This window comes from Oenanthe melanoleuca, chromosome 2 (assembly GCF_029582105.1).
Source record: "Oenanthe melanoleuca isolate GR-GAL-2019-014 chromosome 2, OMel1.0, whole genome shotgun sequence".
Lineage (NCBI taxonomy): Eukaryota > Metazoa > Chordata > Aves > Passeriformes > Muscicapidae > Oenanthe > Oenanthe melanoleuca.
The window spans coordinates 25,336,492-25,361,198 of NC_079335.1; the positions used below are offsets into that span (position 1 = coordinate 25,336,492).

The 24,707-nt window shown below is 38.3% G+C and overlaps 1 protein-coding gene across 2 annotated transcripts; it reads right to left on the bottom strand.

Annotated features, from left to right (window-relative positions):
* Window positions 1-3,847: 3,847 nt before the first annotated feature.
* On the bottom strand, window positions 3,848-24,097 carry LOC130249265 (Y+L amino acid transporter 2-like). Of its 2 annotated transcripts, none has more exons than XM_056483882.1 (10): window positions 22,803-24,097; window positions 15,943-16,460; window positions 14,432-14,557; window positions 11,522-11,666; window positions 10,515-10,638; window positions 9,692-9,795; window positions 9,323-9,419; window positions 8,153-8,302; window positions 5,750-5,933; window positions 3,848-5,046 (listed from the first exon to the last, which is right to left on the bottom strand). In XM_056483882.1, the coding sequence occupies exons 2-10, from the start codon at window positions 16,442-16,444 to the stop codon at window positions 5,033-5,035; spliced, it is 1,446 nt and encodes a 481-aa protein (XP_056339857.1). In that variant the 5' UTR covers window positions 16,445-16,460; window positions 22,803-24,097; the 3' UTR covers window positions 3,848-5,032. The 2 variants fall into 2 exon arrangements, with proteins under 2 accessions (XP_056339857.1, XP_056339856.1); XM_056483881.1 differs by having other exon boundaries at window positions 3,848-5,041; window positions 22,803-24,095.
* Between the last annotated feature and the right edge of the window lie 610 nt (window positions 24,098-24,707).

Sequence of the window (24,707 nt, forward strand, 5' to 3'; positions counted from 1 at the left end):
AAAGTCCAGTCAGAAATAAGGTAATATCACTATGAAGAGCGTGTTTAGACCCGAACACACAATGGGTCTTGTAATAGCTCTGAATTTTTTTTTTTTTTGCATCAGGTTCAGCAGCTTGTCCTTTAAATTATGACCATTATTATCAAATTTGCTTTTCTTCTGTTTCTAAAAGACTCTTTGCACTTCTACACAGAGGAAGGATTTATTACAGTTTTAAACCAGTGCATGCTCTTTCCCTTTTTCTCCACCCCGCCCCCCCAACCCCAGTCTCTGCATGTAGGTAGTATGTTCTCAAGCATCACAAAACAGGTTTTCTTCCAATTAAACTCTTTTTTCCTCCCTCCCTCCAGCAGGTGTGGCTCACAGTTGTTTTTGGCTCTGGGAAATTAACATTTCTGAGCATTATATAAATATATTGCTGAATTGATCTTTGTTCTCTGTGTATGCTGAACTATCATTTCTATCACTTCACAGACAGAAAATTTTGGATGAACGGGTGTTAATACCTACTCATTTCTACTGTTTTTTAAATTGAATTGTAGCATGAACCAATCCATTCTTATTTATTCTTTCCAAGAAAATCAACTCTTGATCATTTAATTTAATGTTGACCCTCATGTTTCAAGCCCATGGTGATGTAACTGAAATTCCACTCTGGTTTTTTGACTGCAATATTGACCTTTCAAGGCAGCTAATAACCAGACATTTCAGTAGCCCACTTATCTTTTATGTTTTTCAGTAACATCTGATACATTAAATGCATGCTCCTAAAAATGTATAATTTTTCTTGTGGTAATAATCAAGGCTCTTGACGTGCAAGTAGCTGATTTCCCCCTTGTGAGGTGTGGCATCTTATTTAGGTTTGCATTTTATTTTTCTTATTCACTTTTTTGTTTCTTTTAATTTTAGAGCTTTTGAGCCACTTGCAAAATTATGGAACTTCACCTAGTTGTGTGGCTGCCACTCCTCATAAGTAAAAAAATCAATCATGCAGGAAAAAATGGGAAGATTTACAAAACCTGCTAGCTTATCAGAATTTATCAGGGACTTGACAAAGCTCGTACTACAGATTGAAAGATTGTGCAATAATACTTCTTAAGTTTTTGTTACACAATGAAGGTAAATTTCAAGAAATGTATTAGGAAGTACCTTCAGTTTCAAGTTTCACATGTAGTGAAGGTTTTTTATCTTACAGTGTAATAGAGCTGTGACCTGTCCCGGTGTCTGGTTGTGCAACTCTTAGGTAATTTCCCCTTTCTATATCCTCATCCTACTTGTATGAAGGCATTTCCTCACCTCTGTATCCAGGGAACACACAACAGCCCTTATGCCTCTTCAGGCTCATGCCAAGCCCAGATAACTTCAAACTTGCTATGACTGACAGCATTTCCTCTATCAACAGCAACTGTTTTCCATTGCTGACACAGAAATGGCATCTGATACCAATCCTCTTGTCCTCTTTTTATTATTAACTGTTACTTTTTGAAAAAAGCAAATAATCCTGTATTTTCTTAATTCCTAAATAAGAGCTAGTGTTATCCCCTTGTACTGTATAGCCCCAGCTTTTGCCCCTGGAAGGTCCTTCCCCAGCTCTGCATGTGGGCTGCTCACCAGGATCTTTTGTCCCTGCATCTTGGCAGCTGCTGTTAAGCCTTCACCTCCAAGTGCTGCATCCTCCAGAGGCTTCCAGTGTTGTCCACATCCAAGTCTCTTCCACAGAAAGAAGCCAGCTGGCAAAATAGATTTTAAACAGCCCCCTCCTAACATTTTGATATTTAATGAAGAGATACTTAGCCTAGGTGCCAAGACTGTCTCTGAAAAAGTGAAATGGTTTATTGTCTTGCTGTGTAATTGAGCATCTGTGAAAAATAGACAAAAATAAATAGTAACTCCTAGAGCAAGAAAGTGCTTGAATTGCCATCTGAGAGCATCTAGAACTTTTCCCTTCCATAAATGCTTTTTAATTGATTTATAGAGAACACAAAGAAGAGTTAGTCTAATTTCTCTCCTGGCAACCCAACTGGTGAGATGTAAAGCAGGGTAAATTTATCTCACAGTACTTTTTTTATGCTTTAAAGCCACACATATAGCATTTGCCAAGAATCGAATGTTTATTTGTTTAAACACTTTCAGCATCTATGACTTGCTTTAGATATTTGACAATAACTTACATTTGTAAGGAGTGAAAAATCAACAATCACAATAACATTTCTGAGATTCCAATGTCCAGAGAATCTCAGTAATTTTATTTACATTTATAACCTTGTATCTGACTATTACTTTTCTTCTGTCCAGAAAGAAAACAAAGGCTTATGTATCATGCCCAGAAAGTCAAAAGGCTGTGCTGAGTTGACCTTTGTTGGATGCCCAGTGCCCATGAAGCTGCTCCATCACTCCCCCTTCTCAGTGGGACAAGGGAGAGAAAATAAGGTGGACAACAACTTGTAAGTTGAGATAAAGCAGTTTACTAAAGCAAAAGCACAAGTTTGTGTATGAAGCACGAACAAAGAGGAAAACAAATATTTTATTCTCTACTTTCCATCAGCGAGCAATGTCCAACCACATCCTGGGAAGTGGGGCTTCAGCATGGCTAGTGATTTCTCCAGAATGTAAACATTTTAAATAAAAAATGCCCCATCTTCTTCCTACTTTTGTTAACTTTTATAGCTAAGCTGATGTCCTATGGTATGGAAAATCCCTTTGGTTAATTTGGGTCAGCTATCCCAGGTGTGTCCCCTCCCAGGATCTTGCCAGCCTACTGCTTGGGAGTGGAATGCTGGGGATACAGCACTGATGTGTGCCAGCACTGCTCAGCAGCAGCCAAAACACTGGTGTGTTATCAACACCTTTGCAGCTACCACGGCACAGCACAGCACTGTGAGGGCTGGTGTGGGGAAAATTAACTCTATCCCAGACAGACCCAATACACAGATTCATTTAAAAAAAAAAGAAAAAAAAAAAAAAAAAAAAAACAAAAAAAAAAGGAAAAAAAATCGTCAAAGAACAGACAACAAAAGAAGCTTCTCAGCTCAGAATTTTGTTTGGAAATTTCTTATTTTGTAGCCTTTATGTATATCTCCCTATAATGCCTGCTGTTACCACCTGAGATGTGACCTCTGGTGTCCCAAATAATTGAGAAAATTTGGTCCTGCATTGAAAAACTTCAGAGGATGGTACAGTGCTGTCTTGGTGTGATGTGGCTCAGTACCAAGCATGACTTTGAACTTTATTTAGGCAAAGGTGTTCACATTTAGTTTGGTGCAAGCTTGGAGGGTTTGTATTCTCTCTGCTCTGATTCAGTCAGGGACCACAGCTCTGTCACTAACCTGTGCTTTGTAAGAGATGGGGTGAAAATGCAGAATTCCTGTGCACTCACAGGACAGCATCACAGTGGTGCTATACTGTAACACTATATTGTGTGTGAAGAGTACGTGGGGATGTTCTGAGCTGGGCAAACTAAACTACACCCCAGATGCATGAAATTACAATCCTCCAAATGACTTTTGCAATGTGGGGAGGGAGTGAAGGGAGGCTTAAATAGTAAGAATTGCCTGTTCCATTGCTCTTTCTTTGAACAGACATCAACAACACACAACAATTCTGGAAGCTACAGAGACTTGAATAAGCTTAAATTACCTTAGTCAGGGTTAGTTGAAGAGGAATGGCAAAATTCAAATTGAAAACAATGCATGTTACATTTAAATATAAAAACAGAAAGGAAGTATGACTTGCCAAAAAGGATTACAAATGGTACTGCATGTCAACAAACCATATTAGAGCTGAAGAATTTTAAGGTCTAGGTTGCAAGGCTGGTGGCTTTTTTATTTTATTTTTTTTCCCGTAACAGTTATTGTCTTTTCCTTTTCAGGAGACCAAGGATTCGGACTAGTTGCACATTCCTGTGTGCCACACTGAAAAAGTTAATGTTCAGGAGAAGATCCCTAGTTCTTAACTACCCTTTTCTTTCATGGCACCCTCTGGTGGGTGCACTTGTCTGTGCTGGGTGTTGTGCAACAGGCACCTGCATGGTGTGAAGACCTATCTGTGTGCACAGTAGGAGACCTGCAGGTTACCTTGCCAGCAGAAACTGGTGAGGTCTCAGGGATTAGGAAGGGGCTCAAGGAATTTTGAAAAACATCAATTTTTAATTTGTCCTTGTGAATTTCTGAAGTAAGTTCCACTGTGGAAAAAATCAGTTTGATTTTGATACTTGCAGGCAAGCAAAGGACAGTCTGAGAAGGTCTTTTCCCTGAATATACACTAGATGGAATGTGACCCAGTGCCTTGAAGTTCTCCATGGCAGACTGCTCTTCTGGAAAGCAAAACTATTCTGAACAATGGCATCATTTGTTTGTTGGAAATACCTTTTCTACAAAAGAGTAATGTGTGTGGACCATCATCAAATGAAAACTTCTCACAGAACTTAAATGACCAAACCCTTTGGTTTTCTGCTTTTGGTAAACTACACATGCCAGGAATTATGCATTAGAATAATTCAACACTAGTATTAAAGCTCCAAACATGTTTACCAGCAAGAACTATATCTTTTTTTTTTTTTGCTTTGGCTAAGAATTTAGTTACATTTTTAGAAGACTACTGTGACTTCTACTTTTAAATTCAGACTTTGAATCTTGCAAAGCTCTGATCTATTTTTTTACTCTTCTTTTGCCTTTAATATTCAGCATTTATCTACTAATAAATATTTGTTCATTAAGTGCTTTATAGTTTCAAAACATTACATGATAACTCACCATTAACAAACAGAATTTTAAAAAAATCCTGGAAAACAGAATGTTTTATAAAACCATCACAACTTAACAGACATCAAACTGATGCACGGTACCATGGTTAGTGCTCTAGAATGACTGAACATATGGGGAGAACTTCAGATGACAAAAATTGTTCCAGATAGGAGATGTCAAGGCACAATTCTCAATGTTGAGGCAGCTCTATTTGCTCTTAGCTGCTGTGGGTTCCATGTCTATGTCCAGGTCTGACAGAGAGCAGTAGAAGAGCATCTGAACATACTTCGTTATTGTAGCTGTACTGGCAAAAATGTGTGAAAGAAATTTATAATGTATCTTAGATATACATCTGGATTTTGAGAATTTGAAAACAGTACACAGATATTAGGAAAACCTTGAAACACTTTAACCAATAGAATCAAGCATATGTTTTAAATAGCTAAAGGCAATGGAAGTCAATAATTGTATTGAAATTCTTGTTTAAACTGATTTTCATCAACATTTTCACTTAATTGATAGCTGAATTAAAAGCATAATAAATAAAAATATTAAATATTTGTTTTTCAGGACTGCCTGAATTTGAGGACTGGCAACTATGCTTCAAACCAATAATTAATTATTTCATCATTTCTGAAAATCTGTGAACTCCTCTGATTTGGATTGTTCCATTCCTTGGATGGAAAGTGAAGACATACTGATATTTCTGCCTTCCAGAGTATTAAAAAGCTTAGGTTTAGTATTCAAAATCCTACATGGCTTTTATTGAGCCAACATACTGAAATGGTTCAGCACCATGAATTTCATATGACATCCACATATTGGACAGTTTTGCACAGGTAAGCATGGTTTTGTTTTCAGGACCATGTGGAAAAGCAGAGAATCTCAGACATGCCACATACCAAAGCATAGCAAAACTTCATAAAGAAAAGGATTTTAGGAAAAATTATTCTCTCCTTTTTCTGACCAAGGTTTTGACATGGTGACTGGGACATGATGTTGCTTACCAGAGAGCCAAAGTAGACATTTAGGTCGTTTTTCAACTGGCAGATGGACTCCCAAATAATATGCAGGAATGCCTGAGAGGGCAATACCAACACCAATAAGGGAATTGATAGTATCACTGTAGAGAGGCACTATAATCAGGAATAGGGAGCACAAACAATATACTATAGGGAAGAAGAGGCTAAGCTGTGAAGACAAAAAAAAAAAAATACAGCATTTGTTAAAAGATGCAACAAATACTCTGTTGTAAAAATTCAGGCTTTGCAGATTAAAGTTAGACATGGCAATAATAAAAGTATGCACTGAATCTTTTGACTGCTTACAGTTAGCATAATTTGTTAGCTTCTGTGTACACTGTTGAGGGCTCTTATTTGGTACACATCTGAGCATCTGACTATTTTATTTTTTTTCAGGCCTGCATAAACTCAGTTCCTTTACAATTACTTAAAGATCAACTTTTGAAAGAAGTACTTTAAGTAATGGGTAGCTTTGTCTCCAACTTCAGTTCTGAATTTTTACAGGTAGTTTTGGTTGGGAACTACCTCACTAGACCTTAAATTACCATCTTGATGTTGTGGAGCTAATGGACTGGTTTACAACCATTTTTTGTGGGCACTTAACAAATACCATATCAAAAATAAGGAAAGTTGGGCCACGAGGCTGATAAGAAGACTGGAGCACCTTCCCTACAACAGCAGCCAAGGGAAGAAAAGGTTGCATGGACACCTCATTGCAACCTTCCAGTGTCTTAAGGGGGACTACAGGGAAGCTGGAGAGGGATCCTTTGTCAGGAACTGTAGTCATAGGACAAGGAGTAATGGGTACAAACTGAGAGGGGCAGTTCAGGTTAGGTATTAGGAAGAAATTCTCTACTGTGATAGTGGTGAGACACTGGAACAGGCTGCCCAGGGAGGTTGTGGGTGCCTCAACTCTGGCAGTAGTTCAAGGCTGGGTTGGATAAATTCTTGAGCAAACTGATCTGTCCCTGCCTGGGAAAAAAAAGTTGTCCCTGCCACAGGCAGAGATGGTTAGGACTACGTGATCTTTAAGGTCCCTTCCAAACCTTAATGTTTTATGATTCTATGATTCTATGCAAGTTATTGAAACTTTATTAATTTATTTTTCACTATTTTGTCTTTTTTACTGTCTCTAGTAATGAGCCTTCTCAAGGGTACAGGAGTTGACATTTGAATATCAGCTGAAATTAGTGAGAGTTTACTGGTATAAATACTTTCTTTTTTCCTTATAAATGTTAAAAATGTAAGTTGATTAAAACCAACTGCTACATTTCAGAAAAGGAAATGGTTATGTGGACTTGTGGTGTTGACTAAGCTGGCAAATGCTGACAGGAATTAAACAGTCATTGTGTATAATCTGACTGTAATCCTTAGTAGAATCAGAGGCAAAACTGCCAATAAGGCAAGATTTAATCTTTATCTTCCACATATTTTGTGGAAAGTTTGGAAACTGAGTGTGAACACGCTTCAGGAAAATTTGGGAAGGTTTCTAGCAAAAGGTGCTTAGGATATTTTATGCCTTTGTTTGAATCTTTTTTAAAATTAATCAGGATGTTACATAGAAAGAAAATGTGTTTGTAAAAATAATGCAGGAGTTTAGGAAGAGAGATTGACAAAGAAGAAATATTTGGGGGGTGTTAATTTGTAATTCTCTTGATTTTTGCTGCATCACTGCAGAGCCAAAATGCAGGTCATGGTGCCAACAAACAGGAGCCAGTGCCTGGTCGTGTGTGCATTCTGTGTTTTTCCATCCTTGCTTCCTGCACAATCACTGGATTAAAACTAGAAACAGGTTTCAGGCACACTATGTTTCTGTGCAATCTCCCTGATCTGATAGTCAAATGCTCTTCTAAGTCAGTCATTAAACTTGCATTTTACTGTCTAGGACCACTATGCAGTGGGAGGGAACATTAAAAAATATATTTGATTATTTAAACTAACTCCTGTTTGGGCAGAATTGTGGATATTTATGGGCTTTGGAGGGATTTTACTGTGTTTGTTACATCATGTAGGTTTGATCAGAGTGTTAACCTCTCTGTAGCCTCCATCACCAGTTCTACAGAGGTCTGCTATTCTTCCAGGATGGGCTAAAAACCCCAGACATTTATTTACTCATTCCTTATTTGTTTTGAAACAAAAATTATTATAAGTCTGAATGAAAGATGAATAAATGGTATGTATCATTTCAATCTCACAGCAAAACTACCAGAACAGATGTTCTTGTGGACTCTAATGTGTTTTGGTCCTTCATCTTGTATTTTGAAAGAATTTCTATGGCTAATAAATAATCTACAATATAACTGGTGCTGTTATGGTTGTGATATTAATGATCATATGAACACATGCATTAGCTGGCTTTTAGAGCTTTCTTCCTGGTTTTTTACTTACTTTAACAGGCCGTGGTCTATGTGGTTGAGTGTATCTCAGATATATTAGTCCTGCAATAGATAGACCCACAAAGAGCCAGTAGTTGAAGCAGTAGTAATTAATAAGGAGGAAAACATCTTCCACAAGGAGATAAAGCAAAGTCATTAAGCCCTAGAAATAATAAAAACAAAGAGTTTTTAATGTGAAAATAAAGACAGAGTAAAATTATAAACTGCCCTGTTTCCAACCTATTTGTATGACCTTAGGATATCAGTCCATTCATAAATTGAGAGCATTAGAGTAAATTCTGTGTCCTGCAGTTGTTTTATACTGCCTGCACAGAACAACAGAAACCACCAAGAATGCAATGTCTATTTTAACAGATGAGCAGAAAAAACTTCCACTTTCCACATGGAAAATGTGAATGATGGTATATTAAGAGAGGATAGATCATCTTGCTAATGCAAACACAGTCTCTGTGAGAAGTCTTCATAATGAGATTATAATTTTAGTAAATTATTTGATGTCAAACAGGATCAGTATGATAATCTATTTGTAAAAGATATGTCACACAGGACAATGGTGGACACCAAATAAAATGCATGCACAAATTCACAGATTCTTCACGAAAATAATTTCCACAAATTCTGTAAGTTACAGTTCCACAATTTAGTGTCACAAGATCTCATTTGTGTAGTGACAGCAGAAAAAGGTCAACAGGTCTAAAGGCATCCAATGGTAGAAATGTATTTTTAGGAGTTTATCACTTCTGTTGTAACTAGAGTAGTAGAACATCAGTTTGCAGCAGAGTTGGAGAGATGTTCCTGACATATTCTTCTCCAGTGACACTCTAAAAGCTCACATTAAAGACTCAAACAGCTCCTGACTATACCATCACATCTTTAGCCATTCTCTGTTTTCTCAGCAATGCTATTGTACTTCTCACTAATATTGCTGGAGAATGTAGGATATGAATCAAGCCATTCTCTTTCCACTGGAAAAAAACAACCTTATCAGCCAAAATAACTCCAGTCCCACCCCCTCAAGGAGGTTTAAAAGTTTTGGACATTCACAGAAGGTGTCCCCAGGGCAGAAGAAGCCTGTGAGAAGTCCAGGGCAGAGCAGAGATGTTTTGCCAGAGGTCCAAACCCCAACTGCCCCAGCCAGGCAGGAGGCTGGGGTGTCACTTACATTGAACAGGAGAGCAGGGACTGGTGTGAAGCACTTTATGTGAATCAAGCTCAGACTGACAGGGAGGTGTCCTTCCCTGGCTCCAACATAGAAAAGTCTAAAAAAACAAAGGAAACTCAACCATATTAATAGCTTTTTGCTTCCTGACAAAGCAAAGAAATAATTCTTTTAGTACTCTGTTGTAAGTGCTGCTCTCTTCTCAAATGCCTTTAGTTTATCAAATGGTGCTGATCATGAGAAGATGTTTGATTGTAACAATACCTCCCCCATAACTGAATGACTTGACATGGCAAAAATTACCAAACAGTAGTAAAGAATGCAGATTAATGATTCCTTTTCAGTTATTTAGAATAAATCTATATTTCATACCGAGATGCTGCAATAATTGATGAGTTTAAGCCACTATAGCAAGACATGGCCACTGCTATAGGAATTATCCACTTGGCATGACTAAGGGTTTCACCTCCAAATGTCTGTAACAGGAAAAAAAAATAATGGTGAGGGTCACTATGTTAGGCATATGGATAATCCTGAGAAACTCTCATGAGAGCTTATTGTCCCAAATGTAGTGTCATGGCCCATGCTTTTTAATGACACCCAATAATGACTTAGGAAATTAGGATTTGAAAAAGCTGATCGGCATCAAAATAAAATTGGCAGATTCATTAAAAAAATCTTAAAAAACCTATTCCTAGATAAATTCAATGATGGAAAAGAAGATGATTAATTTGCTTTAAAGTATTCTGACAAATCTCAACTGTAGCAATCCATGAATTATCATTTTATTTCTGTATAAAATATTGATAAGGTTTTAAAAAACATTTCAGTGCACATTTGTCCATTGAAAATATTGCTGAGGTCCTGCAGCATTAAACATTACATACTGTACATTAGAATGGTAACAAAAAACCTGGTTCTCCAAACACCCAGACTTTGTATGGCTCTTTCATCCTGGCAAAAGCATCTTTCCTGTGATGTAGTGTTAAGAGCAGGATTTACAGAGTATACAAGATGATTTTTCAAAAGCAGATTTACTGGATACATTCTTGATACCTTCTAATGTACTGGTACTGTTATATGAGAAAAATGTTTTAAGCAGCTTTCAGCATGACAGTATTTCAGCTGTTTGCCAGGCATGCCACCTGAAGTTTTCCTGTAGAGTCTTTTGTTTGGGTTAAGTTCCACAACTTACCACAGCCACTGCATCACTTTTGAGGAGAGCTGACATGTCCAGCACTACATAGTATGCTATATTAGTCAACAGGTAAATAATAGCTACAATGGGCATTGAAATTGCAATAGAAAGAGGTAGGTTCCTGCAAAAGGAAAATGGAAAAATTATTTCATGTTATTTAAATGTGAAGCACCTAAATAGAAGATTGTTCCCACATTCAAGCATTTGTGAATGGATACCTTCATCATGTCTTATAATCCATCATTTTGAATCACAGGTTTACAAAATAACATGCAGCCATGTATGAAGCAATTCCATAAAAAGCTTAGTTTGTTGCTTGTGTGTCTGTCACAAGTTCATAAAAAAACAACCCTTAATGTAAATTTAATATAATACACTGTCTGTTATATGCAGCAATTTAAGAGAGCTCTCAAAATTGAGCTTTAAGTGCAGACTTAGGTATTTTCTTGATTGTGGCATTTTTTTCCTGACCCATAACCTATGCATGTCCCAAGACAAGATGGACTATAGCATCTTGAGTGGCTGATGCACACAACTCCCACAGGGCTGACATCCCTACAGAAGGGAGGAGGTTGTATTTGCCCATGAATAGTAATGCTGAAGATCACATCATAAAAGCCATAAATCTGATGCAGTCTTACTCTACTGGTGGCAAAAAATGTCTTGGAAAAATAATTCTGCCTAACTGAAAAGAAGCAGGGAATTTTAGAGGGCTAGATGCACCTTTGCTTTTTCTTGCTTTCAGCAGAGATATGTTCTCCTTCTTTAAAAGTTGTATGTTAAAATGTAAGATGTAAAATACATATATACAGGTAAATGATTCATTAGTATGATACAACTGATAAATGAGAAACAATCAGAAAGTACTACTTGCTCCTTCATTTGAAAAAAAAATAAGGTTCCTGAAGAGAAAATAAATTGACTAATTTCCAATCAGAAACAAATACAGAGTGGCTTGTCCTGCCACCACCTGCCAGTGATTGAAAGGAAAAGCATGTGTTTACCTCTCAGGATTCTGCATTTCCTCGGTGACATAGTTGAGTGTGTCCCATCCTGAGTAGGAAAAGAGGGCGGAGTAGAGAGCCAGGGCGATCATCCCTGGGCTGGAGGCTGAGCCCTCGAAGGGAGCTCTCAGGTTTTCTGTTTCCCCTGTACAAATGGCAGGTGCCAATTGCCTGTTACATTTCAAGGACTGCAACTTAGAAGGGCACTCCACCTGGAGTGTCAGCTAACCAAAGGAAATAACCCCCCACTGCATCCAGGTTTCATTACTGCATCTAAAAGTGCACAATTTACATTTTTACTCAACAAACAGGAGAGTTTCAGTGAGATGTTCAGACTACAGCTAGAATTGCACAGGGAGAGAGCAGAACATTTTCATGTTTGTTATTTGGATGTGACTTTTGTAATGCTACCAGAATTCACAGAGTCCTCTTCTGACATTACTGAAGGAGGGAGCCATACCAAGGGCATGCAGGACTCTGTCAGCCAGGATGAGGTGCCTGGCAAACCCAATTTCAGTTCCTGAATCTGTCTCATATTTCTTCCTAATAGCTATGTTTTTATTTCCACCAGATTAATTAGTGGCCACTAGAGGGGGACCTCCTTTAGCCATGGGCGTCAGTGGGATGCTCTGACCCACAAGGGTGCTCCCCAAAATTAACAGATGAGATTAAAAATCTTTCCTTTCGAAAATCTGCTGTAGTTTAGCTCCATGAGATGGCAACCTGCAGAATGCTGCAAAATAGGTGAAATGTCAGTGAAACTGCATTAGCCTTCACTGCCTTCCTGGAATGGGGAAGAAAGGCCTTACTGAGTTTGCAGAAGAAAAGCTGACTATCTAATGAAAATGGAAGTGGGTTAAGTATTAAGGGAAGACAGTAACATGCTGAAACCTCAATTAGGAAAGAAAGTAATGTCTTTTTTTTGTAAAATGAAAGCACTGATTCAACTAAGGAGCTTATAGGTACTACAAAAGCAATTCAGTCATCGAAGAGCTTGAAACTGAACCAAAGAACAGAAGCTATGAGATGTACTCATACTTTGGAGAAGAAAATGGTTGGAAGGTAAAAGAAAGAAAAATAAAAAATGTTCAAGAGAAGTTTTTTGGCTTTTTGGAGGATTTTTTTTTTTTTTTTTTTTTTTTGTTTTGTTTTGTTTTGTTTATTAGGTTTTGTTTTGTTTTTTTGTTTTTTTGTTTGGTTTTTTTTTTTTTTTTGTTTTTTTTTTTTTTTTTGACTTTTGGTTTTTGTTTTTTTTTCCTAAAGGCAGCTCATATCCAAAATCAGATCTATTTACAGTCTTTTAACACAAGCAGTGTATCCAAGCACATCAGCAGGAATATGGCAGGGCTAAAATATCATGGCTCTCCTTTTCATTAAAACAGCTGCTGAGTTGAAAAGGGTCATTGACTTAATCACAGCTTCCTCCAGAAACCTACATCATTCTCCTCCCAGTCTTTCCTGTATTTAAGTGCTCGGTTCTGCTTAAACTAAGCAGAGATGAGACCTTTACTACCAGTAAAAGCTCTCAGCATTTTGTGTGCCTCACCATAATGTTTCCTCTATGCTTTAACCCTCCCCGAGGCCACAGAGCACAGCAGAGGGAACAAAGTGAGCTCTGTGTGGGACCAGAGGGAGCAGCCCTGGGTCCAACAGCTCACCAGTGGGCAGGATGGGAGGCAGCTTTGAAGGAGGCAATTTGAAAGCAGGGGCAATGCTGCTACAGAGGTGACATCACAGAATCACACTTTTGCAGTTTTATGAGGGGAACTACTCCTTCATGCAACTGTGACCCTTAAGCAAGGCTTCTTCTCTGAATCTTCACATCTCTGCTCTTGGGACTGGGTTTGGTTGTCCAGGTTTCTTTAGACTTCAACCAACTGGTGATAATGGACATGAAGAATCATGTCTAGGCACTAGACATGTCTAGTGTCAGGGCACAGAAAAGCTTTCCTAAAATCTAATGGAGCATTGCAGTGTAACAACTGATGCAACTGCAGCCAAGGGAAGGAGGAGGCCAGAAAACTTGGAAAAGTAAACATGCTTGTTAGGTTTTATCAGCTAATTTAGCAGGAGAAAAAGATAATCCCTAAACTGAAGAGGGGAAACCACCTTTATTTCAACTGAATAAAGATAAAATCATTATACAATTTAAGAATTTCCAAGGAAAGTAAAATGTAAGAACCTTAGTAATCTAAGCAGCAGAGCTAGAACTGGAAGAGTTCACTGTGCCAGAGGACCAAATTAATAAAATCAAATCTATTGCCATATTCAAAGCTCAGCGGTATCACCAGAATAAACTGCTCTCCAGCTCTTTAGTGTGCTCAGTTCAGTCCAGTTATTGCTGACAGGAGGTGGCTCATCTGCCCCGTGATGCCTCACAGAAACACCATGCCCCAGTGATTCACAGAACTGCACTGTTACAGTCTTCTCCTTTGTTTCTAGAACAAACACACCCTCCCACAAATCCCACCTACGACTGACCCTCTCTGGTCACCTCCCTGGGCAGGGTGCTGTGGCACCAGTGGGGTGGGGTGGGGGGAGAATGGGGTGAGAAGCAATACAATTTCTGTTTCCCTGTCCTGTTATAGGACAAGTAATGCATGAGTCAAACACCGAGGCTGACTTTGAACTAGACAGCAGTAAAGTGATGTTAATTCAGCTGCTGTTTGCTATTCAGACCAAGCAGCACAGGACTTGACCTGAATAATTAACCCCCTATTGGTTAACAAGACATAAAATACATCTGATCTGCCTATGGGGGACTTCTTTATTCCAATAAACAACACTTCATTTGCAAGCCTTAAGGATCTCCCTACATGGATTTTGAAATAATTTGAAATCATCCCTACATGATTTTGAATCATATATGATTCGTTGCATAGAGTTTAGGTAAATGAAAATGATTCTTACCTTTGCCAATTTTGTAAAGGCCAACAGATATCACCAAGATAAGAGCCATAACTTTTGCATATGTGAAAATGTCTTGTACACGGGTACCCCACTTCACATTAACACAATTAATAAATGTTAAGGAACCTGCAGAGAAAAAGAATATGTATGAAAGGAGCACTGGATGCTTAACATCCCTTTAGTCATATTTCAAAACCATCTTTCTAGATACCACTGCTCTTTCAAGGAGTAAAACTGAATCAAATTTCACCACTTCAGGACCACTCAGACTTATTAAAATGAAATACCTGGTTTAAAATTTACACAATGGTTTTCTTAAGAATACTGTTTTCATGACAGTAGGTCAGATAAAACACATCATTTTTTGAATCTTAGGACTAACTCCTTCTCCTTTTAATTAATATTAACTCAATTAATATTGACTTAATAAAAATAAACTTAATATTAACTTTTAATTAATACTAAACTCAACAAGAGTTGTTTACATGCAAATGACAGTTCTTTTATTCTGTATATCCCAAATTTCTTCATGGTGAGATAAGTTCTAGTTTAGGTATAGAATAAGGACAACTTCTGCACTAAAGCAGTTTGCATGCTGTGGACAAGATACTGAATTGAGCCAGGCCTGAAGATTGCACAGCACTTACTTACAGAGTTCTCTCAAGTCCCAGCTCTGACAGAACAAAAATAACAAAGTAGTTGGTTGCAGAGAGCAGGTGGATCAACCAGTTTTCCTTTCCTCCACTTGCCATATCCTCTGCCATCAGGTTTGTCCCTTGGCTGGCAGCAGGTCCAGCCAGGGCTGAGCCTTGTGCCCATCTGTTCTCACTCTAGCACACACACAGGACATCACAGGCAACTTCTCCCCCTTGCTATCCCATGATCCAAAACAGAGATAGATGAGGAAAGGTAATGATGTGCATTGGTACCAGGTATGAAGCCCAGCTGCTGGAGAAGAGGGCAGAACAAATGTGGCACGGTGACCTAGACTGCTCTCAAGCACAGATCAAAGTGGGCTATTTCTTATCTAGAAGTCTCCTTGGTTTTTGTTTCTGTTTCCTTGACCTGCCTATAACCTATACTTAAGTTTTGAAAGGAAGAAAAAGGGTTTTGCAATGCTCAAAACAAGAATAATTTAGAAATCATTCTACACAGTAAGGGCACTAGCATGCAACCACACATGCTCAAAGAACTTCTTGCCTTCATTTTATAAATGAATCTGTGCAAGTGACAGTGTCCTATCAGCCAGTTAGGCCAGTGAACCATAGGCATACATGTATCTTTAACCAGCAGTCACAATTTATCCCTGACAAATTCTTGTAATTCTCCTCTTCCCTCTAGTAATGCCTTCCCCAAGCACAAGACATCCGAATAAAAGATTATTAGTTCCTAAGTATATGTTTTAGATAGGTAATAATTATTTTCACAGAATGCAAAGAAATAGAAATATAGAAAAACCTCCTCTGGCCATGTAAAATTACAGTTCTTAACTTCTAGCAATCACTACTTACATATACAGGCAGCTGCAATCAACCTGACTGCATTATATGGAGGTTCACAATGGGGAAAAATTGGCTGGACAATATAGTTAGCAAATGTGATTGCTATCACTGCCTGAGTTGTTGGTTCAATAATTAGCAAGGAAGACCAGAGTCTGATGAAGGCCACAAAGGCCCCAAATGCCTCCAGAATATAGGCATAACTGCCTCCAGATTTCAGGATGGATGTTCCCAGTTCAACGTAGCACAAAGCTCCGAACAGGGAAAAAATCCCACCAAGTGCCCAGATGACCAGCGAGAGTCCATAGGAAGCACTGTACATTAAAACACCTCTGGGTGACACAAATATGCCAGAGCCAATCATGTTCCCTACAATTAAAGACACTCCATTTAGTAACGTGATTTCTTTCTTCATCTGCATTTTTTCACTTGTCTCTGCCATATTGTCCATTTCAGCTTTTGCATTCTTGGTTCTGGACTTTTTGTTGCAGCATATTTGCCAAGGGGCTGGCATCTTCAATTCACATTACCTGAAAACAAGAGGAGAGAACATCTTTGTTAATGCATGTGATATCAGAGACCTTGATAAGGTAATTAACATACAAGGCATAAATGATACAAAGAACAGCTATTTTGACTGATTTTATCTTGCAGTTCAGGAGCAGCACACTAGTGAATGTTCTTAATTTTCACAGTTGCATACCTTTTCAATGGATAAATATGAGGCCACTGTCCTTGGTTAGAGATTCTGAAGCTTTGGTTAACTCTGAATTCACAATTATGATTTGTCTTGAATTATAATTCTACGTTACATTACATTGAGGAAGAAGGAGACACTGTATCCCTGGAAACACAGTTTGAATACAGCTGGAGTGTCCTCTACAAGAATACCTCTTCCTAAAATCTGTTCTTATCCCAGAAATAATTCTAATTTTATTATTTTTTGTTTCATCAAATGACATTCACTTGAAAACTGTTCTGCTGGAGAACACCAGAGAAAAGAGAAAAAGGGCCTCAAAACCTCTAATCTCACAAGGTAAATGTTAATGTGAGGGTAAAAAATGAGTTTTACTGCTCCTAGAGATGAGATTGCTGCTGCAGTGAAAAATGCAGCTTAGCTATTAACCTCACTTGACTTCCCAGGAGAAGCCACTAGCATTCACAGGGATTGAGTATGGAACATTCTGTCCCTGGAACACTTCTGTATAAGAGAGTCCAACAAAACATGCCTGTAAAAGCATCTCCCTCTGGCTCTCAGGACAGGGTCCAAGAATGCTGGGAGCTGGGAAAAACGACCTAACTGCATAGCTCCATGATCAGCTGGCCCTGTGCACACAGGCACAGCTCTGGGCTGAGCTCCCTGGGGATGAGGAGCCCAGGACTGCAGTGATTGTCTCACTTCTTGGGTCCTGCTGATGTATAAGGGTGCTTAGACCAAAGGCTAATTTTGGTCTGTCTCAAAACACATTTGTTTCTCCTTCCCTCCCCGCCCTCCACACACATTCTAAAGCACTTCTGAAGATAACTTCCTCAAAATCCTGTTACCTAGATTCAAGTTCCCTGAGTAGAACAAAGCTCATCCATGCAACACTGGCAAAGCAAACCCCATTTGAGTACAAATGTTTACACATGACATTTACACATTACACGTGACTCACAAATTTATGCTGTTAAATCGTGGGTCGGTGGCCAGTTTAAAACAATCTGCCCATCCCAAACTTCCTGAAAGGTTTGCTTTCCTTTGTAAAATATGGCTGTTTTAGCAACCCTTAATATATTATAATTCTATGTGTTCCTTCCCAGCTTTTTGGATGCAACTCACTTTCCTAATTGATCAAATAGCAAATGAGGCCTGATGAGTATTAAAAATTAAAAGATGCCAAACTCTCTTTAAAGATTAAATGCTTTTCTCATCCTAATGGCACTTTCTCTAACCACAGGAACGCTGTGGGAGCACTGGAATAAAGTTAAATATTAACTCTTGTCAAAAGTGTCCTTTTTTTTCTGACCACCTTCTCTCACACAAAAGTGACTTCTCTTACTTCTCACATCATCTCACTATGAATAAAAAAACATCATCCTGGTTTGCAGGGAGAAATTCCATGCATCCAATACATCATTAATATATCTTCCTTTAAATTCCAGATAAGCCTCCCCTGTTTCCTTCTGTGTGACAGAAAGGAGGAAAAAAAAATCCAACCCAAAATACAGGCCAATACTTCCAGAACCTCCTGTCTCCATTTTTGTTCTCAATGGCTACATGAAATATCAGCAGAAACCCCTCCCATGATGGCAGCTGTTTGGAGAGTTCATCATGATAGTAGCATGCTGAAAATCTGGGCATAATTTTTTATTAATACTATTTTTTCAGCATAGCTGGTTTAAAATCATCTTGGGCTTCTTATGCTTGATGTACAATTTTAATTTTTTTTTTTTTCCAGATTTTTAAATGCAAGCTCTGGTTGTGAGCTGAAATGCACAACTATTTCAGTCTAGTACAGATGGCCTGCTAGCTAAAGGGAGTTTGATCATTTAAACTGGCAGTGCTACTGAAGCCTAGAAGCACTTTTACAATCTGCAGCTTTCATGAGGCACAAAGGTAAAGTTGAAATTATTTTCTTAAGTAACACAATGTTCTGCGTATTTTTCTCTTATCTCTTGTGCTACCAAAAGATTATTTCTGATTTCTAAAAATGTGCAACCGGTGCTGTGTAGGGAAGTATTTCTTCCATAAATAAGTGACTGCAGATGAAACCATTATGAAAGAAAAATAATTAGAAGAAACAGTTCAAAATTCAGTACTTTGAGGCATGTCACATTAGCAAAACTTTTACCCAGACCCTCAAATAAGTCCACAAATAAGTATGGTCTGAGAATGAAAGAGTAAGAGATTCAGTTTCCAGTTTCCATAACCAAGATGCAACTTCACTGCAATTAATTTTTATCATCTGAAAGTAGAAATTTTTGAACACAATATTTTAAATAGCTTCTGCCTGTCCTCCACCAAGACAACATTAGCATTTCTAGCAGCTTTGACAGTGCACTGATTTAATTCAGTGCCATACCAATGCTGGAGCAGTTACTGATTTCTTTATTCAGGACTATGTCTTCTTAAACAAACAAGATTCACTGAGTTCACTCATGCTTGTTCTCAGCAAAGTCTTCATGCTATTGAGAAAATTAGTGGAATATAGGAAATAGTCTCCTGTACAGATCTCCTTGTATAATAGCATAAGAATAACTTTTTTTTGTCAAGTGTATAAAGAATTTACTTCTGTAAATTCCAGGCAATGATGGAAATTATTCAAGGATATGCCCAGTGTCTGTTGTCTAACTCTTTATCTCATTTATAGCTTCTGCTATTTTTTTCCTACTGAACCTGGTCAGTAGTCCTGTTCTACTGTTGTCACTATCCCTTCATCCTCATGCCATGATTCCCCTTTCTGGGACCATCACTGTTGCTTCTGCCTCAAACTGGTGTTCCAAGAAGCTTAAACTGAGGAGCTTATGTGTTCAAGAATGCTTCAATCGGTCTTCTCTAAAATATGGACATATAGGTCACATTTTGAGGGTCCATATAATCCAAGTGAAAGACAGAAAAAGCTAACTGAGAGAACTTATTGGGGACAACCATCAGAGCTCTAATAAGGTGATTTCTTTCAGGGGTGGCCATTTTCAGTTGTAAAATCCTATATTATAGTAGATGACAAATATTTATGGTGAAGCTTCTAGCACTCAAGAGTGGCTTCCTGAGACCAGAAAGTTTTAATTTATGCAGTAATTTAAAAACTGAGGTTCTTTGCATCCTGCTTTAAAATATTTGGGTATTGTGATGATAAAACTTTATGGCAGCAAAAATACCAGTACAGTATTTTAGTGTGGAAGGGGCTGAGAGCTGGTCTGTGAGCAAGACAGAGTTAATTGATAAGGTCTACTTCTAAAAGGAATTTTACCAAGGCTGTTGGCATGGAGATAGAGAAGAGAAGAAGATAAGCAAGAAGAAACCTGCAGCTGGAAAAAGTATTTTAGAAAGGTTTTGTGAAAGTTAGTTGAAAATAGTGGTGGAGAGTGTTTTGCACTAATGAACATTGTGTTGATCTATTGTAACCAATGAATAAAATGTAAACTTTGTGGAGTGTATGAAAGACAGCAAGCTGTTATAATAAACAGAAAAGAAGCCTTCTGAAGTTATGCTGAGTCCCTTTGTGTGGCATGTCCATCTCAACTGTGACATTTTAGTAACTCTTGAGCATGAAGTCTGAAGAGCAAAGTATAAAAGCTTTCTGATGCTAAGGAAGATCCTTGCTGTCTTGCTCCCATGGAGTGGAACAAACAGAAAGAGCTATTGGTTTCTGGAATCAATGTGCCAATGTGCCTGAGAGGATGCCCAGGCTGAGTGACACAGCTGCCAACATCTGCCCCTGCCTTGTGTCAGCAAGTGACCTCTGCTACACAACTTCAGAACCCTATTCTCATGCAGATCTTCCTTTTCCTTAGGGACTCTCTCAATAAATGGAGGGAAATTTTCCTCTCAGGGAAAGAACAATGCCTTGAGAGCCCAGACAGACATAATGACCCTAAATCCTTTGCAGCTTCATGTTTACCTCACAGCTGTATGTGCAAAGAGCAACAGAAAGGACCTTGGAGACTGACACCTGAGAAGTAACAGTAACACCATATACAGATAATTCTCAATAGCTCATTTCTTACTTAATCCACTGCCAAATGTCACACAAAAGTGAAGGAAGAAGGGACAAGTTGATAGTAGGTGAAAACTAGAGCTGGAATCAAAGACAGTTCTTCCATAAAGGGCTGGTTTGGGAGGCCAGGATTTTCTCAGACACTTTCCCATTCTTCAGGGGTCTACATTTCATGGTGATTGCTTCCTTCTTAAGGAGGTAAGTCACCTTTGCCAAATGATTCAGCCAGGCTTGTTCAGGGAAGTGCATATGTACTTGCACAGGAACTTACAGCCTTACAAACTGCTCCATAGCCTTCCAGAGGGACTGAGGTGTTTCTACTTGTTAGAGCATTTAGCAATTCTCATCCTTTAATTTAAGAAATATTGGTAACTCAATAAGGTCTCAGAGATCAATTACTGTTGACTTCAGCAGATTGCCTGCAGGGGCAATTTAGGAAGCCAACTCCTATGAAAGATGTTGGAACATGCTGGACATCACATTTACACCTAATTTCATGATCTTTTCTTTTTGGTGAATTTTGCCTACCTCCACAAATTTTCTCCATAATCAAAGTGTACTATGCCACCAATGAACCAGGCAAAGTCAAACCAGCTAAGAATACTGATCAACATTTTCTAGCTTCAGTCAGAAAATTAGTGAGATTAAGAATAACATTTAAAATTAAAAGCTAGCACATTTTAATTACATGTGTATTAGAAATCAATATGCATGTAGAAAGCCATTGCAAAAGTCATGGCCAATCTCTTATTTTCTCCAAGCACATTCTGGGCAATTTTCTCCTGCCTGTAGAAGGCTGACCAAAAGTTTAAAAAAATCCAAACAAATATATTTTATATTAATAGCTATTGGAATATGAAATCAGATGAGCAAGCAGTTTTCAACATGTGTGTAGTTAAAACTTCAAAACACTGAGTATGAGCATCAACAGGTCTCAAAGGGAGTATTCATGGCAGATTGTACTGTTGGACATTTCCCAATGAGGAAAGCAAATAAAACAAGATTATGCAGTATGAGGAAACAGCATAAAATAAAATACTCTTAGAAATTATAATACTAAAAACTCAACCAACAGCAGCAAAAAATCCGCTTTGATCTCATCTGAAGCAAACATTTCTCACTCAATAGGAAACAAGCATACTTCCATTTGATTTCTAAATTTAATGTTTATAAAAATATTTAATGAATTATTGCTTCAGTACTCCAATGCACTGCTATGGTCATTGACTGGCTTTCCCACAGGAGGGACTTGCTCCACCCCTAGCACTCCATCCCTACCCCAAAGCAAATCACAGAGGAGATCTGAGAGAAAAGCTGCTGTAGCCCAAATCTAAGGAGGGGTTAAAAAGAGAAGCTAGCAGCTTACCAGAGGGTAGGTGATATGCTTGCTTCTTTCAGCAGAAAGGCTGCTGTAATAGAACAGTGCCTCTCAGGCTGTTGCTCTAAATAATGTCTCTGTTTCACCAGGATGGGTAAGGTAGCACCTTATATGAATAACCTCTTGTCTCACTCTGTTTAGCCTTGCCTTACCTGCTATTTTTACTACAGTAGCATGGATATTAAAATCAATGAGAGCTTTCAAGAAAGATCTCAGACTCTCCTGGAATGTGGTTACTCCAAACAGCCTCAGCTGAGGTCATTAGCAGGCAGAAGCACACAACTGCTGCTCTCTATTTCTAAGAAAGTTGTGATAGAAATATAACAAAAGGAAAGTTGGGGGGGGGGATCCTTCATCCATGTGTCACTGAAGCCATGAATAACTAATGCAGTCTAATTCCTTCATGCTGATTTAGAAAGCCGCAATGGAATTTTTCCTAACACTACACAGAGGTTTATTCTGCTGGCATAACTTGCTAAATCAGAAAGTCTTTCAGAGGGAGTAGACTAGCAAAGAGTTGTAGTCAACTGAAAGTCATAGGTATTATTTATTTTCAAACAACCAAATGCTTTTCTGTTTGGTTTTTTTTCTCAGATTTTCTTCTAAATTTAATCTATACATTGTTAAATATTAATCAACTCAATTATTTTTCTTATCTTCAGAATTATAGATCTGTGCCTTTTATAATAATTTATGACGTGCATGAGACACAAAACAGGTGAATCTGGTGTTAATTTTAATTCAATAAGCTTTAAAATAAATCTAGGATAAAAATAAGCAAAGAAGTTATTTACCCAGTGTATTCACTTAGTCTTCTGAAAAAACAGGTTGTCCTATGATGTCCTTTTCAAAGCCAGTATGGTGTACAGCATAATGTCTACTGAAACAAGTAAACATCCAGAAAATAAAATCTGGGATTTTACGAAATAAAATATTAACAAAAAGTTAATAAATGCAAGAGAAATAACTTGGGATTTTTGTTTTCCGTGAAGAATGATGTACTCGTGCCAAAGTTCATCTGGAAGGAGCTGATCCAGCAGGTCTTGTCACTAGTCTTGTCACTAGAGCTGAGGCACCAGATAACAGCACTGCATCAGACTGGACCACTAATCCACATTTGATCCATATTTGAGTCCCAGCACAGATATCCCTCCAACGGCTTGAGCAGTCCAGCTAGAAAACAAGTGGGAGCACAGAATCATGGTGCACGTTCCATTCTGTAATCCACAGTGACCAAAGGGAATAATAAAAACAACACAAATCTTCCTTTTATAAGCCAGTGCTCCTCCTGCTCCTTCGTTTTAAAGTAACATGCATTTTGTGGCAGACTGAAGCAGGTATGCAGTTAATGTTTACACAGAAATGGCTGTGCTTCTTAAAAACCCTATTCGAAGCAGGTTTAGGACAAATTCTTTGAAGAAGCAGCTTTCAAGCTGTTTTATCTATGAAGGATGAGAGCTCTTTAAGTCTGCCTGGAAAGATTGCACAATTCCAGCTGCCTGCAAGCTTGTGGTTACGTACATTATAATGTAGCAAGAAGCATTTTGGCAATAGGATTGTTTTGAAGGAATGTTGTTCCTGGTTGGACAAACAGAGAGGCTGAGCACCATGTTCATAAATCAGAGCCTCTGTCACCTTAAAGTCTTTTCCTTCTGCCAGGGCAATGTTAACAACTATAGCCTAAAGCCCAGAATGCATATTTTCAAGAATGTGTAATTACTTTCACTCTGAAATTTGAACTTGAGTTTGTCCTGTTTCAGATTTGGGGCACCAAACTGTTTTTCTGGCTGTGTGTTATACTGAGGGACTCTACTCTCAGACCACCTTTATATAGTCTGTTTATCCTACTCCTGAGCCAGCCTCAGCCCTTTGTTTCAAGTCTGTAGAAGCTGCATGTTGGAACATGAAAGAGTCCTTTCTTCATTAATGTCTCCCATATTTTTATTGGTCTGACCCTCATGGTTACACACTACTGGATATTACTAGATTTACAGGAACAGCACATAAATCAACATTGAGCAATCATAAAGCATGCACTGTGCACAAAAAGGATTTTTCTTGAACATCTATTCTGCAAATACAAAATCTAGTTCCTTTGCTAAGGAAGATTACATTTAATCTTGCATTTTAAGTAAGCAAGATGGATAATGTAAACAAGTGAAAGCGTTTGCAACAAGTTTTTCTTACTCATTTTTACAGTATTTCAGGATTTGATAAGAATTTTTGCAGTGAGGCATCTCCTGTACTTACTGTTCACAGTGATTCTTCTTAGTTACATATAAACATGCATTTCCTTACTGAACAGCAAGTTAAGGCATGCTTGCCTGAATAAACCCGTGACGTTTTCTGGTTTCTTGCCCACACTTCCATTACTGCTCAGGAAGGCTTTTCATATGCTGCACTGGAAACAAGACTACCTAATTATTTCCAGAGCCCTCTTCATTCATACCATTGCTCAGCTGCAGCAAACAGCTCAGTGGTACCCCTGCCAAGTCTCTGCTTCCTCCTGTTCTGTAACTCTGTGCCTCAGCCAGCACAAGCCCCTACAGTCCTCATCCACAACAGATGCACTCACACTGAACCCTGACTGAAAACACACTGCCAAACACCCTCTACCATTAGCTGCAAGACTCTGAATGACCAACAAGGGCCACGATCTGTGTCATCTTAATAAAATCAGATCTTTACTTACTTTGCCA

Excerpts from the sequence above, each read along its gene's own strand:
- LOC130249265 (XM_056483881.1), bottom strand. The coding sequence starts at position 16,444 with ATGCCAGCCCCTTGGCAAATATGCTGCAACAAAAAGTCCAGAACCAAG. Across the intron at positions 10,639-11,521 it reads GAAATGCAGAATCCTGAGAG|GAACCTACCTCTTTCTATTG; the intron begins GTAAACACATGC and ends TTCCTTTTGCAG. Across the intron at positions 9,796-10,514 it reads AAAGTGATGCAGTGGCTGTG|ACATTTGGAGGTGAAACCCT; the intron begins GTAAGTTGTGGA and ends TTCCTGTTACAG.